The sequence below is a fragment of the Capsicum annuum genome, chromosome 11 (assembly GCF_002878395.1).
Source record: "Capsicum annuum cultivar UCD-10X-F1 chromosome 11, UCD10Xv1.1, whole genome shotgun sequence".
Lineage (NCBI taxonomy): Eukaryota > Viridiplantae > Streptophyta > Magnoliopsida > Solanales > Solanaceae > Capsicum > Capsicum annuum.
The window spans coordinates 3,613,559-3,627,566 of NC_061121.1; the positions used below are offsets into that span (position 1 = coordinate 3,613,559).

General features: G+C 35.7%; 1 protein-coding gene and 1 long non-coding RNA gene across 3 annotated transcripts; one reads left to right on the forward strand and one right to left on the reverse strand.

Annotated features, from left to right (window-relative positions):
• Positions 1 to 2,890: 2,890 nt before the first annotated feature.
• LOC107847591 (putative late blight resistance protein homolog R1B-14) lies at positions 2,891 to 13,212 on the reverse strand. Of its 2 annotated transcripts, none has more exons than XM_016691945.2 (4): positions 12,957 to 13,212; positions 11,202 to 11,783; positions 8,715 to 10,906; positions 2,891 to 3,132 (listed from the first exon to the last, which is right to left on the reverse strand). In XM_016691945.2, exons 2-3 carry the CDS (start codon positions 11,706 to 11,708, stop codon positions 8,720 to 8,722), a joined length of 2,694 nt encoding a protein of 897 aa, XP_016547431.1. In that variant the 5' UTR covers positions 11,709 to 11,783; positions 12,957 to 13,212; the 3' UTR covers positions 2,891 to 3,132; positions 8,715 to 8,719. The 2 variants fall into 2 exon arrangements, with proteins under 2 accessions (XP_016547431.1, XP_047255313.1); XM_047399357.1 differs by lacking the exon at positions 2,891 to 3,132 and adding an exon at positions 3,178 to 6,601 and having other exon boundaries at positions 12,957 to 13,151.
• LOC124888603 lies at positions 4,238 to 8,893 on the forward strand. Its single transcript, XR_007047069.1, has 2 exons — positions 4,238 to 4,366; positions 7,725 to 8,893. It is a non-coding gene; the product is annotated as an uncharacterized LOC124888603 (long non-coding RNA).
• Positions 13,213 to 14,008: the final 796 nt, after the last annotated feature.

Here is a 14,008-nt window from a genome sequence, read left to right on the forward strand (position 1 = left end):
TATATATATATATATATAAAGGCCTCCTCTTTTTTTTTCAAGTGTGTCCCAAGCCTTCTAAATGTCTTTCATGTCTTCAAATATTTATAATATTAACCGTTATACCTTTATAGTTTATATATAGTGCATAGAGGCATAAAAAAGTTACGATAAAAATATCTCTTTGTTGGACAATAAAATTTTGAGTCAGAAAAATAAATAATTCGAGACAAGAAAAATATTACACCAATCAATTTATTAATTTCAATATATGAGTGTTACAATCTCTATAAATTCTCTGATTCATTTTTTCAAATATAAATTCAAGGGTTAAAAGCTTGATCTTGAATTTGAACTTAATTTATTGATTTGAGGAACTTGATCTTGACTTGTGCTTGAATTCAAGTGCTTGAAGCTTGATCTTAAATTTGAACTTGATTTTGTTGATTTGGGGAACTTGATCTTGACTTGTGCTTGAATTCAAGGACTTTTGAGCTTGCTCTTGAATATTGCGGTCTTGATCTTGAATTTTGATGAACTTGATTTGAATGCTTCAGATTTGTAGAGAAATTGCGGCGTTGAGACCCTTATTTATAGTTGTGAAAAGGGAAGAGTCATGATGAAAATGAACTTTTTTTTACCAATCAAATTTGAGTGACATGACATTTTTTATGGGTTTTAATTTTATTGGGTCTGCTGCATCATTTGACATGTAGCATGGTCCTATTGGCTCATTCCCTGGACTTGGCATGCCACTTTATTTGACACGTAGCGTTTATTTGGGCTTCTTGAAATATGACAATATCTTGGATTTAGTAACGTGAGTTCATCATTTATAGCCCAAATTAACGGGCTAATTCAATGAAAATTGGATATTAATTAAATTCATATATGTTTGGATTTAAATAATTAATCCAATTATATTAATTCGAAATATTTATTTAGAATTAATATATTTGAATTTAATTTAATCTGAATTTCGTACGAATTTAAATTTAATAAAATTTTATTGTCTAAACAATACCCCTACTACAAGACTTATTGAAATATTTGATCTTTTAGAGACAACTAAAGTAAAAAAAAATTAATATGGCAATAATATCCGTGCAAAAGTAACAATGGTGGACGGCAGATTATTTCAACTAGCACGTCGTAGAGTTACTATAATTTTTTTTTCGTCCATATCAAGCTTGAAATTTACATATTCCAATTCTTGGAACTAAAAGACAAAACTTGTCATTCAGTAAATAACTCACAAATGGGATTGGTCGTCCATTTGCAACTTATGGATATAATTTTCATTCTTTTTTTATAAAAAAAATATGCCCTATTTTTTTATTGGACAAGGAGAATAATTACATGTTTTTGGTGATAAAGGAGAATAATTACCTTGGAATAGAATGGATACTATCCAACTCCATGTTGGAATTGGCTGGCTCCGCCGCCTTCTCTAGTCCCATCCCACATCAATTTGGTCTTTCTTTGGTCAAATTGACAAAGATGGTTGATTACAGTGAGAAGGCAATAAGGTAAAAAAAAAAAAAATTTGAATTGAAATACATAGAAATACACAATAATTGACCGGCTTAAGGTGCAAGAGTTTAATTTCATCTCTGTCATCTTAAGATAGAAAGACTTTGCTTGAAACGGTGAACATCGCTTAAGATGCGAGAGTTTAACTTCGCCTCTGTACTGAAAGATTTTGCTTGAAGATGAAATGATTTTCCTTAAGTATAGGTTCTTTCATTGATGCATTTATGCGATAATTTTCTCTAAGTACGGGTCCTTTACAATAGTCAGCTAAAGGTGCATAGGCTTATCCATCTTTTATCCCTCTTAAGGCATGAAAATTTCGATATCCTTTTAAGATAAACCGTGAGCTTAAGGTGCAAAGGAACAAATCTTGTCCACCTTATAGTATGAAAATTTCGATATCCTTTTAAGTATAAACCCGTGAGAGACCAACTTGAGGTGCAAAGGGAAATCTTGTCCACCTTACGGCATGAAAATTTTGATATACTTTTAAAGATAAACTCTTGAAAGGTCAGCTTAAGGTGCAAAGGGACAAATTTTGTCCCCCGCAAAGAAACAAATTTTGTTCACCTTAAGACATGCAAATTTTGAGAAGGACAAACGCGTGAGAGGCCAACTTAATGTGCAAAAGGATAAATTTTATCCACCTTAAAACATGAAAACTATTTAATATCTTCTTAAAGATAAATCCGTAACAAAACCTCCTATTTTATAAAATCTATATTATTTTATATTTTTGTTAGGTCAAAAATTGATTAATCAAAAATTGATAACGAATATCTTATTGATTTGGTTATCAGAATATGCTTACGAACCAAAAACTAATTAATTAAATCAATAATACAGCAAGCTGGACTAAAGCAAACAACCAACACCCCTACAAGAAAGTTTTTTTTTCTTTTTCATTTATTGTCTTAAACTAGATATATGTATAATGCATCAAAATGCTTGTTTATCTTGTAGTCCTAAACATGTTGAAATTAAAGAGTTGTCAAATTTATAAGGTTACATTCTTTTTGAATAGACCAAAAAGAAAGACAAACAAATTGAAATAGAGAAGTATTATAATCCAAAATAACAATAACAACATACCCAGCGTATTCCCACATAGTGAAGACTGGGAGGGTAGAGTGTATGCAGATCGTCCCTCAGGTGAAGTAGAGAAGTTATTTCTGATAGATCTCCGGCTTAGAACCGATAACAGTATAACATTATAATCCAAAATAATACAATTAATTACCGCTTCTTCTTTTTTCTAATTGTTTGGCATCTAACCAGCTTATACGTACCCCGACTAATTTCAAGGAATACATGCTCTCTTCCACGGACACAAATATCATATAACTTTGCTCAGCAAGACTTATCCAAACACAAGATCTCATATTCTCAAATCACTTTATTGACCATTAGAAATCAAAACAGGCACAAATGAACGAAATACCATGTAAACCACATCAGAGATTATTGTAAGAACTCAAAAACAAAGGGAAGTCTTTGGAATTTTTTCAAATGCAATCCAACCACAATACTTGTCTTACAATTAAAAAACAAAGAGAAAGCTGTAACACTCAACTCTGTCTTGGGAACTCAGAGGTACTCTGGTGTAACATATAATGATGCCTGCAGAAATTAGAGAGAAAAAGATAAAGAATCCAGATAGGGAGGGAGCAAAGACCTTATTTCTTCTTTATTCATTCAAAAAAGTATTACATAGTACTTATAGACTTTGTGTCCAGTCAAACAATGCTATATAAATTAGGAAGGAAGGAGTAGTATGTAAAAACTAGAGATAGTATTTGGAAATTTTCTTCTCTGTATATTCCTTGCCAATCACATTTATTTATACAAGCTAATCGAATGGAAGGAACCTTCTCTTTTAGGCTAAACAATCAAAATAAAGGAAAGCTAAACAATAAAACTCTTATAAGCTATACAAAAATAAAAGAACTTTCTATTCTAAGCTAATCAATGAAAGAAAACAAAGAAAACATTCAGCTGTTGGGCCTTCTATGTGTCCCAAACATTAAGCCAAATTAACCATCGTGATTTCTAACATCCCCCTCAAGTTGGAGGGGAAAGAAGTGACACCCAACTTGCACAAACTCTGATGGTGAGGAGGTCTGGGAAGGGATTTGGTGAAAATGTCGACGAATTTGTCCTTAGATGGAACAAAGGAAAGATATATCAAGCCTGAGAGATATTGTTAACGAACTAAGTGACAGTCAATCTCAATGTGCTTTGTTCGCTCATGAAAAATCGGATTTCGAGCTATATGTAGGGCTGCTTGACTGTTGGAGTAAACTGGAACAGAAAGAGGGGGAAGAATGGATAGATCGGTAAGCAATCTTGTCATTCAGGTCAATTCCGCAATTAATCTCCTCATTGATCGATATTCAGCCTCTGCAGATGAAAGAGAAATGGAAGAAAGAGAAATGGAAGATTGTTTATTTGATTTCCAGGAGACTGGTGAACCTCCCAAGCTTATAAAAGATCTACTGACTGACCTTCGCGTAGTACGGCCCAGTCTGCATCGCAATAAGCAGCGAGAGAGAAGGAGGGTGAAACATTGAGAAAGATGCCATGATTCAGATATGCTTTCAAGTAACTTACGACTCGCAATCCTTCTTTGAAATGTTCGATGCTAGGAGGTTGCATAAATTAACTGAGAGTCAAAACAGCAAAACACAGATCTGGTTTAGTATGAGTCAAATAATTGAGCTTACTAATGAGATGCCTGGAAAGTGTAGGATCTGACATGTGATTTTCTGAATAGGCAGAGAACTTAACTGAAGGATCTAACAGAGAAGAAGTTGGAGGAAGGTGTGAAACATCGAATTCATTGATTAAATCTAAGGTATATTTTCGTTGACTCATTATGATTCCCTCTTCTTCCCGTAGAATTTCCATTCCCAAAAAGTAATGTAGTGAGCCGAGATCCTAAATTTTAAACTCAGAATGAAAAAAATCCTTAAGGTTATGTATCTCATCAGTAGCATCCCCTGTAATCAAAATATCATCGACATAGAGAGCTACGATAGAGACCTCCTAATTATTTAAAGAATAAGGAATAATCACTGAGGGAGGCTATATAACCTATGAAGTTTAGGGCTCCGGCAAGCCTGACATACAATTGCATTGAGGCTTGCTTTAAACCATAGAGTGACTTTTTAAGTCGACAAAACATATTAGGTTGAGGAGGTTCTATTCCTGCACGGAATTTCATATAGACCTCTTCTTGAAAAGTTCCTTGCAAGAAGGCATTATTCACATCAAATTGTGAGATTTCCCATTTCTTTTTGGTTGCAATTGCCAGCAAACATCTGATGGTGGTCATTTTGACCTCTGGGGAAAAAGTATCATTGAAATCAATCCCCTCTTGCTGAATATCACCTCTGATTACTAAGCATGTCTTTAGCCTTTCAAGAGATCCATCCGCATGTTATTTCACTTTATAGACCCACTTACAAGGCAATGCCTTTCTACCTTGTGGAAAATGAACAACGTCCCAATTCTGATTGAGTTTTAAAGCATCAATCTCATCATGCATTGCATTCACCCAACCTAGATGTGTACATGCCTGAGAGTAGTTGTTGGGTTCAATGATGGAGGGAATAGAATGTAGTATAGCTTGGTTGGCTGTGGAAAGAGTAGAAATTGATAGACATATGGGTTTAGTAGGTAGCAAAACAAGATTCAGTCATATCACTAAGATAACTAGTGTTGCAAATATAGTCTTTGAGATGTGAAGGTAGTTCACCAATGTTTCTCCTTTGAGATCTTCTAGGAGGAGTTAAGGGTTGTGAAACATATTGTTATGAAGTAAAAGATGGTGTAACGGTTGGAGAAGAAGAATTAGAATGCTCAAGTGTTGGTTCAGAAAGGTTAGAAGGTGGTAAGTTGGAATTTGGTTTAACGGGGTTAGAAGAAACAAGAGATGCTGGAGTGAAATAATGGTCTTTTTCTGTGTGGATAGGAAAAGTAGGAATAGGGATATGTGAATGGTCAAAAGCAAAAGGAAACACATGTTCTATAAATTGAACATCTCTTGACACAAAAAATTTCCTAGAAGTTATGTCAAGAAGTTTGTACCCTTTTTGATCACTTGGGTATCCTAAAAAGACACGCCTAGTGGCTCTAGGATCAAATTTACTCCTTCCATGAGATAAAGTGTTAGCAACGGATAAGCAACTAAAACATCTTAATAATTGATAAGAAGATGCTTTACCAAATAGAATTTCACAAGGAGTTTTACCTTTAAGAACCTTGGAAGGCAGCCTGTTGATTAGAAATGTGGCAGTGAGTATACACTCTCCCCCAATAAATCATAGGAACTCTAGATTGAAACATAAAAGCCCTAGAAATTTCAGGAAAATGTCTGTGTTTCCTTTCAGCTACCCCATTTTGTTGTGGAGTAGTAACACAGGATGTCTGATGTATGATTCATTGAGAAGTTAAAAAATTTGATGCCTCTGTACTCCTACCCAACACCATTGCATTATTAATCTTTACCCTTATGTGAAATTATCTTTCAGTCATTTTCAAGGAACATTGAATAATAGAAAATACATAGCTCTTAGTTGCTAGCAGGTATGTCTAGGCTCCTCTGCTGTAGCCATTTACTATAGTCAAGAAATACCTATAATTGTTATAAGTATGTGACTTGTATGGACACCAAGTGTCTATATGAACCAAATCAAAATAGATTGAGAAGTGACTTGACTGATAGGAAAAGGTAATCTAGTTTGCCTAGCTAAAGGACAGATTTCACAATGACAATCATAATTAGACGGAATTATAAGGAAATGAACATTTTTCATTGATGAATAAGGCAAATGCCCAAGTCTTATATGTCATAAGGCAAATGCCCAAGTCTTATATGTCATAACCTTACATTAGAATTAACATTAAAACAGACTGGAAAACAATGTGAAACTGAACTGGGACCAGAAACAGTACTGTTAAAGTTAGAAAAGACTTTAGAATCCTTGTAAATTTCTTGGTTCCCACTAGAATCTTTAGGAATAATTTGAATCAAGTATAGACCTTCCTTCACTTCACCAAAAGCTTGAGGCCTCTTTATTAAAGGGCCCTGCAAGACAACTATTAAAAGTGAAAGAGTATAATTGTATTGGACATTAAATCTATGAACTGGCAACAAATTATATCTGAAAATTGGAACACAAAGAACATTATGCATTGTGAGGTTATTAGGAATTAGAATACTTCCTATGTGAGTCACAAGGATGGACTGAGAGCTAGGCAACTTAATGTTAATAGAAACTTTAAGAGTTGTCATGGAAAGAAAGTTTAGAGTTGTAACACATATGCTTAGAAACACCTGAGTCTATTATCCATGTTCCAAAATTAATTCCAATATATTTAAGCACAGTACCAGCAGCTGCTAGCATTTATCTCAGATCCCTTGTTCATGGATGATCCCTCTGCTGATTTCTGTTTTGCCATTTGAATGAAATGCTTGAATTGTTCTTTGGTGAAATGTTGATTGATTAAATCCATGTCAATCTTATGCTTACTGTCACCTTTTTCTCCAGACAAAACAACATTTTCTCTGATCTGAACCTGTCCATCTCTATTGTTTGTGAACTGAAAATCTTAAGGAAAACCATGTAACCTGAAGCAATCATCATTAACATGTCCGGTCTTACCACAAAAATCACAGGAAACATTAGGATTATACTTCTTCTTAACCCTAAATTTCTGTTGTGGCTGGGTTGTCCTTGTGTATTTGGGTAATTGCTGATGATTGTTCATACTTGGATAATTCAATGATCTAGTTCCAAAATTAGGCAAAGCACATAGGGGTTTCTGGACTTTCTTACCAAATTTGTTTTGATTCACTTTGCTTACCATAAAAGAAAAAGAATCAATTGGATCAAGCCACTCATATAGGTTTCTCTCTGATTTTCATCCTGCAGAATCAGAGAGTAAGCAACATTTATGTTGGGCAACGGATTCATCATTAAGATGTTTCCTCTTGCTTGAGCATACAGATCATTTAGACCCATCGAAAATTGTATAAGTTTCTCATCTTCAAGAGACCTTTCTTGCTTCACTTCACCTTCACAGTTACACACACAGGTGCACTTATCAGACTTGAGAGATTCTAGCTCATCCCAGAGTCTCTTAAGTTTAGTGAAATATCCTGCAATGTCATTATTTCCTTGAACTAACCTATTTAGTTCCTTTTGCAGGTGAAATAATTTGTCTCCACTAGATTGTCCAAATCTATCCTCTAGACTCATTCATAAATCTTTAGCAATCCTAGAGTATATAACACTATCTGTGATATCCTTGGAAAGAGAGTTAAGGAGCCAAGATATTACCATTTTATTGCATCTGCTCCAAGATCGCAGATCTGGAGATTGAGCATCTGGTGAAGCATTAGCACCAGTGATAAAATCAAGTTTGTTCTTGGCTGACAGTGCTATAAGCACTGATCTCTTCCATCCTTGATAACCTTTTCCATCAATGGAGTACTAACCAAGGCCATTCCAGGTGAATTTGAAGAGTGAAGATAATAAACATGAGTGGGATCCATAGTTGGTGGAGTTCTGGTGGTAGAACCAGAAGATGCTGAAGAAATGGTGACTTCATCCGCCATTGTAGAGATAGGTCAGATGAAGGAAATTGATAATCGAGAAGATGATTTGTATGTAAAAAGTAGAGACAGTATTTGGGAATTTTGTTCTCTGTATATTCCTTGCCAATCACATTTATTTATACAAGCTAATCGAATGAAAGGAACCTTCTCTTCTAAGCTAAACAATCAAAATAAAGGAAGAAGCTTCTCTTCTAAGCTAAACAATAAAATTCTTATAAGCTAAACAAAAATAAAAGAACCTTTTATTCTAAGCTAATCAATGAAAGAAAACAAAGAAAACATTCAGCTGTTGGGCCGTCTATGTGTCCCAAATATTAGCCCAAATGAACAATCGTGATTTCTAACATAGTATGCACAAATAAGTAGTACTTTATTGCTTAATGGGAAAAAAACATTTGGGTTGTTCAGTTGGTTGAGGCCTCCCATCTTTCACTTATGGAGAATGTACGAATGACATCCCCCGCCCGAATTTTTCTATTTTAAAAAAACTAATTTCTCAATTGGTAACTCAGCTAACTCAACAAAGAAATGACCATTTGAGAAATCAACTCGCATGATCATTTAGGGGGGAAAGACAAACCTTATTCAGTCAACGAGATTATCAGGATCAGGTGGGATTACAGTAAGCTTGATATCTTGTCTCTTATTCTCCACTATCTGTTTTGCGGATGCGACTGCATTGGGAGTGTCCTTGAGTTTGATGAACTGAAGATCGTCTATAGCAGCGAGGCTATCAGGTAGTTCCACGAGTTCTTCACATGATATAAGAACTAGCCGTTTGAGTACGGGAAAGTTGCTTTCCAGAGCTGTCCAGATTTTCAAGTCTGTCTTCTGTATCCATAGGACTTGGAGACTTGTGAAACTGATATTAGTTTCCGCCTCCCAATGTTGTCCCTTGAATGCATTTTCTTTCAACTTTAGGACTCGAAGGAACTCGAGCTTTGCTAATATAGACATGTGACTCCAGTCTAACTGGGTACCGGAGAATGTCAACTTCCTCAAGGTCTTGGGAAGTACTGAACGAAGGATGGTGTTACCAGCGTACTGAAATTCACTCACAATCTTAAGACTTTCCAACTGCTCCAACATTTCAAGTTCACTCAATCTGCTAGTGTTGGTACTAAGAAGTGAAACAACATCACCCCGAATGCCTAATTTTCCCAGATTGACTGCCCTGGCCAACACTTCCTTTGTACAACATTGCGGAGCAATGGCTGAGAGTGTTTGTATGTGACATGTGTTGCTTGTTTTATCACTGGGAGAAGGCAATTTAGCTGGGACTTTTGTGTGCAGATGCCTCAATCTTAACATACTCCATATATCTACTTCAAGTGGTGATGTAGTATAGTCGTGACTAGTACTTGTGTTAATAATAAGAGTTTCTAAGTACCAAAACATACCATAGTGTTGTGGAGGCGCCTTGATATTCCCTGAGAAAGAAACATATCTCAAATGCAATAGCTGGTGGAAATCCACGGGGAAGTTAAATGGTATCGATTCCACATCGAGGACTTTGACAAGCGGCAAGGCTTCTTGAATGGCTTTTGGGATTTGCCCAGGCATCTCTATTGGTTTTGGGCCAAAACATAAGAAGGACCTGACATTCTCCATTCGTTGTTCTTTAGAAAATGAGGAGAGAATGCTGTACAGAGAAGAAGAACCAATGGAAAGACGTCGAGAGATGTTTGAACCTTGTATTGCCTCAGCAGAATTGTCAGGATGTGCTTTCGTGAATTCATGGAAGAGGTCTTCTTTACTTGCTTCCTTCTTGCAAAACTCATACAACAAGTTGTGAATACGACACTTTTTAATTCTACCATCACATGTACGCGCCTTTATCATCACTAAGTTCTTCTTAGTAAGATCATTCAAGTAATTTTCTGCTTGCTTCTCCGGGGTTAAATTCTTGTCATGCTCTACGAATCCTTCTGCGATCCACAAGCGGATCAATTTCCATGCAGAGATGTCATGGTCCTTTGGGAAAGTAGCACAATACAGGAAGCATGCCTTGGCACGACAAGATAACATATCGTAACTCTTCTTCACCGATTTCAACAAGTCTTCTCTCTTTATAAGGCTTTCTCCTATGTTGTCCTGTATCACCTTATCCCATTCCCATTTTGCTTTCTTTTTTGCCAAGTCTTCTGCAATTACCTCTATAGAAAAAGGTAATCCACCACATTTTTCAGCTATGGCTCTTCCTGGTTCTTCAAAATCAGGTCTTGGGCAACTTCCTTTTTTGATAACCTTCTTTTCGAGTAAAAGCCAACTGCGATCCTTGTCCAGAATGTTTAGCTTATGAACATTTCTATGCGTAGCCACATCTTCATCCCGAGTAGTTATCATGATTCTGTGGCTATTGTAGTTTCGGGGGACAATGGATTCGAAAAAGAAGGACACAATGTTTTGGTTCCACACATCATCCAAAATGATTAAACACCGTCCATTATCCAAAGACATACGAATTTCATTAGCTAATTGGCCCTCGGTCTTTGTACTGTCAAGTTCCTTTTTAAGATCCCCAAGAATTTTGAGCAAAATCTCCTTTGTATTATATGTTTGAGAGACATCAACCCAAATGCAATTGGGAAATTCGTTTACAATTCTTGGATCCTTAGAAACCTTTCTCGCCAACGTTGATTTGCCAATGCCAAGCATACCAATAATTGGGACGGTCTCAATATTCTTTGGTCCTCCAATGAGCCTATTGATCACAGTACTTGCCTCCTCTTCAAAGCCAAAACTGTCATCCTCTTCCGAGCTGGGATTTTTCTACATACACACATGAAAACAAGACTTAAAATAATTAGTTACTTTGTACCTTCTATAATCATCATCTAGTTGATAATTCGTCTGTCATGAAAGCCCATAAAGTTCATCCATTCAATGAAATTTTCTAGTAATTCATTCTTTAGCTACATTATTACGAAATTCTAATTCTTTGTGAGCTCCATGATTACGAAATTCGAAGTACCTACCAGCATCGCCTGCATATACATTGTACAGGACAGACATATGGAAAATTAAAGAAACACTAAAACTGAAATTTAACCAAGTATTATTATACCTTTTCCGGCTGATGAGTTGTTTTAGGTGGACTACGGCTCACTTGGGTAGCCGGCACAATGATCTTTTTCGTAGGTTTGAGTTCCACGACACTATCTCTGATGGACTTGATCACTCTAGACTCGTTACTAGACAGCCTGTAGGCCGAAGTACCTCTATTGGTGGACCGACTCACTGTTGTACCATTAGTGCTATCATTAAAGCAGGGGCAGAAACCTGCAGCCCGTATAGTAGTTGCCTGGTGTTTAAGTTGTTGCTGATTGGCCTCGACCAGGATTTGGTCAATCGTGTCTTGTGCTTTGTAAACCACACTTCTGATGTCTTTCATTTTCTCCTCCCAATCTTGCGTGCTCTTGTCGAGCTGGGAAGCATTTTCTAGATTTACCTTCCATTTTTGAAAGCTTTTCATCAGATCAAACACATGTTTTGCTTCCTCATTGTTCAGCTCAATTTCACGGCCCAACTCGATCAGCTTCTCCACCAAATTACTCACCTCTACTTCTGTCATATTTTACTTCTCTCTCTCCCTCTCTTGTTACTATCGGTGGCAGATGCAGACTATGATGTTACGATTCCGCAGACACTGTATATTTATTTAACAAAACTATAGTGAATAGCTGATTCTGAACTAAGTTATTGTTGTATATTAACTAAATTCAATTGAGCCTATTATCCTCAATCTTAAATGAGCTCAACAAGCACAATTTTGATAGCTCTAGGTGAGATCTGGGATACAAATATGGGAAAAGGGCCAAAAATATCTTCGAATTATTCAAAATAGATCAAATTTACTCAAGTTATATTTTTGGCTCAAAAATGTTCTTGCCGTAGCGTTTTTGGCTTAAAAATACCATCCATCCAGCAACAGTTACTCCACAAAAAAGAGAAAATTGATCAATTATGTCCTTAAACTAATCAAAATGAGGCAGTATTGTACATAGTATTCTTAACAAGAAGGCATCTCATACTTTCACATGTCCGAAGACAGGCGAAAGTAGAGCAGAAGGTACGGGTTCAACAGAATCCAATAGTTCAATAGTTTCTATTCGAACTTTTTGTATTTATCTTGAAAAATCCATTAGTGACTTAAAAATACTAAATTCCGAAATTCATTATCTTCAAATTCAAAAGAGAAAATACTCTGTTACCACCTTAAACTATACGTGAAAAGGCTAAGACACCCCCAAACTTTAGAAGGTCTTATTACTCCTGGATTAATTAAAATCATATTTTTGACAACCTTAGTGCCTATGTAGCACAACACACTGAAGGGTCCACGTAGGCAAACATGTGTGCCATGTATTGCCACGTAGGCACTAAAGTTGTTAAAAATACCATTTTAATTAGTCCATGGATAATAGGACCCTCTAAAGTTCTCAGCCTTTTCGCATATAGTTTACAGTGGTAATAGAGCATTTTCCCAATTCAAAATTCATCTGTGTCCAAAGACACATTGAAATAAAGATGAGAAATTATTCTTCTATGTTAAAAAATATTTCTTACTACCATATATAGTGGCAAGAACTGTAGAAGATAAACAAAATAAACAACCATATTGGAAGTAAATGATATTTGGAATTCAGAGTTACCTTTTCACTTAACAAAAGCTTTTACAACTCTCTTTGGAACTTAAGATCGAGTGATCAACGAGAACAATAATTTCAGGCAACAAGGTAAATCAGACTCAAATATCAAGCTTTAATTTTTTTTTCCAACATAATTAATATGATGAAATATTAAACAAGATTATAGATACCTTGATGAGTTCTTCAAAGGAAAATTGGTGAAGTAATTAATTAATTAATTAATTACTTTTGCCCACTTAACATAAGCAGCATCTTCTAAATCACAAATATGAAGGAGCAAATAGTTGTAAGTCTGCTCCAGATCCAATTAACTAGTTTTATTGACGAGTTGTCATTTAATTTTGTTTTTATTAGTATGAAACAAAGAAGTCAAATTACAAAAGTAGACATAATAATGCACATGGATATGATGTAGTTGCAATTTTATTAACATTAATATGAAGTTGACTTTTAATTTATATAAATGTAGCTGGTCATTGTATAATCGTTTTACACAGTAAACTACAACTAATTGCTTATGTGAGACAATAAATAAATAATCCCAAACCTAAGAATCAGTCCAATAAAAGGGAAATACTATGTTGACAATGGTTAGTGGTTTTTTTCCCAATGTTGCTAGGTACTTATTTGAGGTGGAAAAGAGGAGTCCTACTTATTTAGTTTTACGGAGCTAAATAGTTAATCGAGAAGGCATAAGTTTAAATAATAAATGCTCAAAACTACATTTGCCGCGACGTAGGTTATGGACGGTATCGTTGGTTCGGGCGGCTCCTCTATGTGTGTTGAGATAATGTTGTACCTGTTCATTGGACCGGATTAATTGACTTGTTTCATCTCATTGGTGTATTCGCTTGCTGCAATACATGGGTCGGGCCAGCCTTCATAGTTCATGGTCCTCCTACTGGCATGAACCAGATACAACCTCATGTTCCTGCTATAAACATGACTCCGGTACAACCTCATGTTCCTCCTACAAATAATGTTTTCTCACTTAAAAGATCAACTCGGGAACAGAAGGTTCCTAGTCATCTAGAAGACTATATTTGTAACACGGCGCATCTGGCTGATGTTAGCTCTTCTTGTTTCTCAACTCCCATCTCCCCATTCTCTCTTTCTGTCACTAATCTATCTTCCACTAATCAACATATGTTGGACTTTTTGTCTAATATCCAAGAACCTATCAATTATAATCAGGCTGTAGCGCATAAGGTGTGGAAATTAA

What these genes read in the sequence shown, in the direction of transcription:
- LOC107847591 (XM_016691945.2), bottom strand. Translation starts at nt 11,708, where the DNA reads ATGACAGAAGTAGAGGTGAGTAATTTGGTGGAGAAGCTGATCGAGTTG. An exon ending in CAACTCATCAGCCGGAAAAG is followed by an intron (nt 10,907 to 11,201) that starts GTATAATAATAC and finishes GTGTGTATGTAG; the next exon opens with AAAAATCCCAGCTCGGAAGA.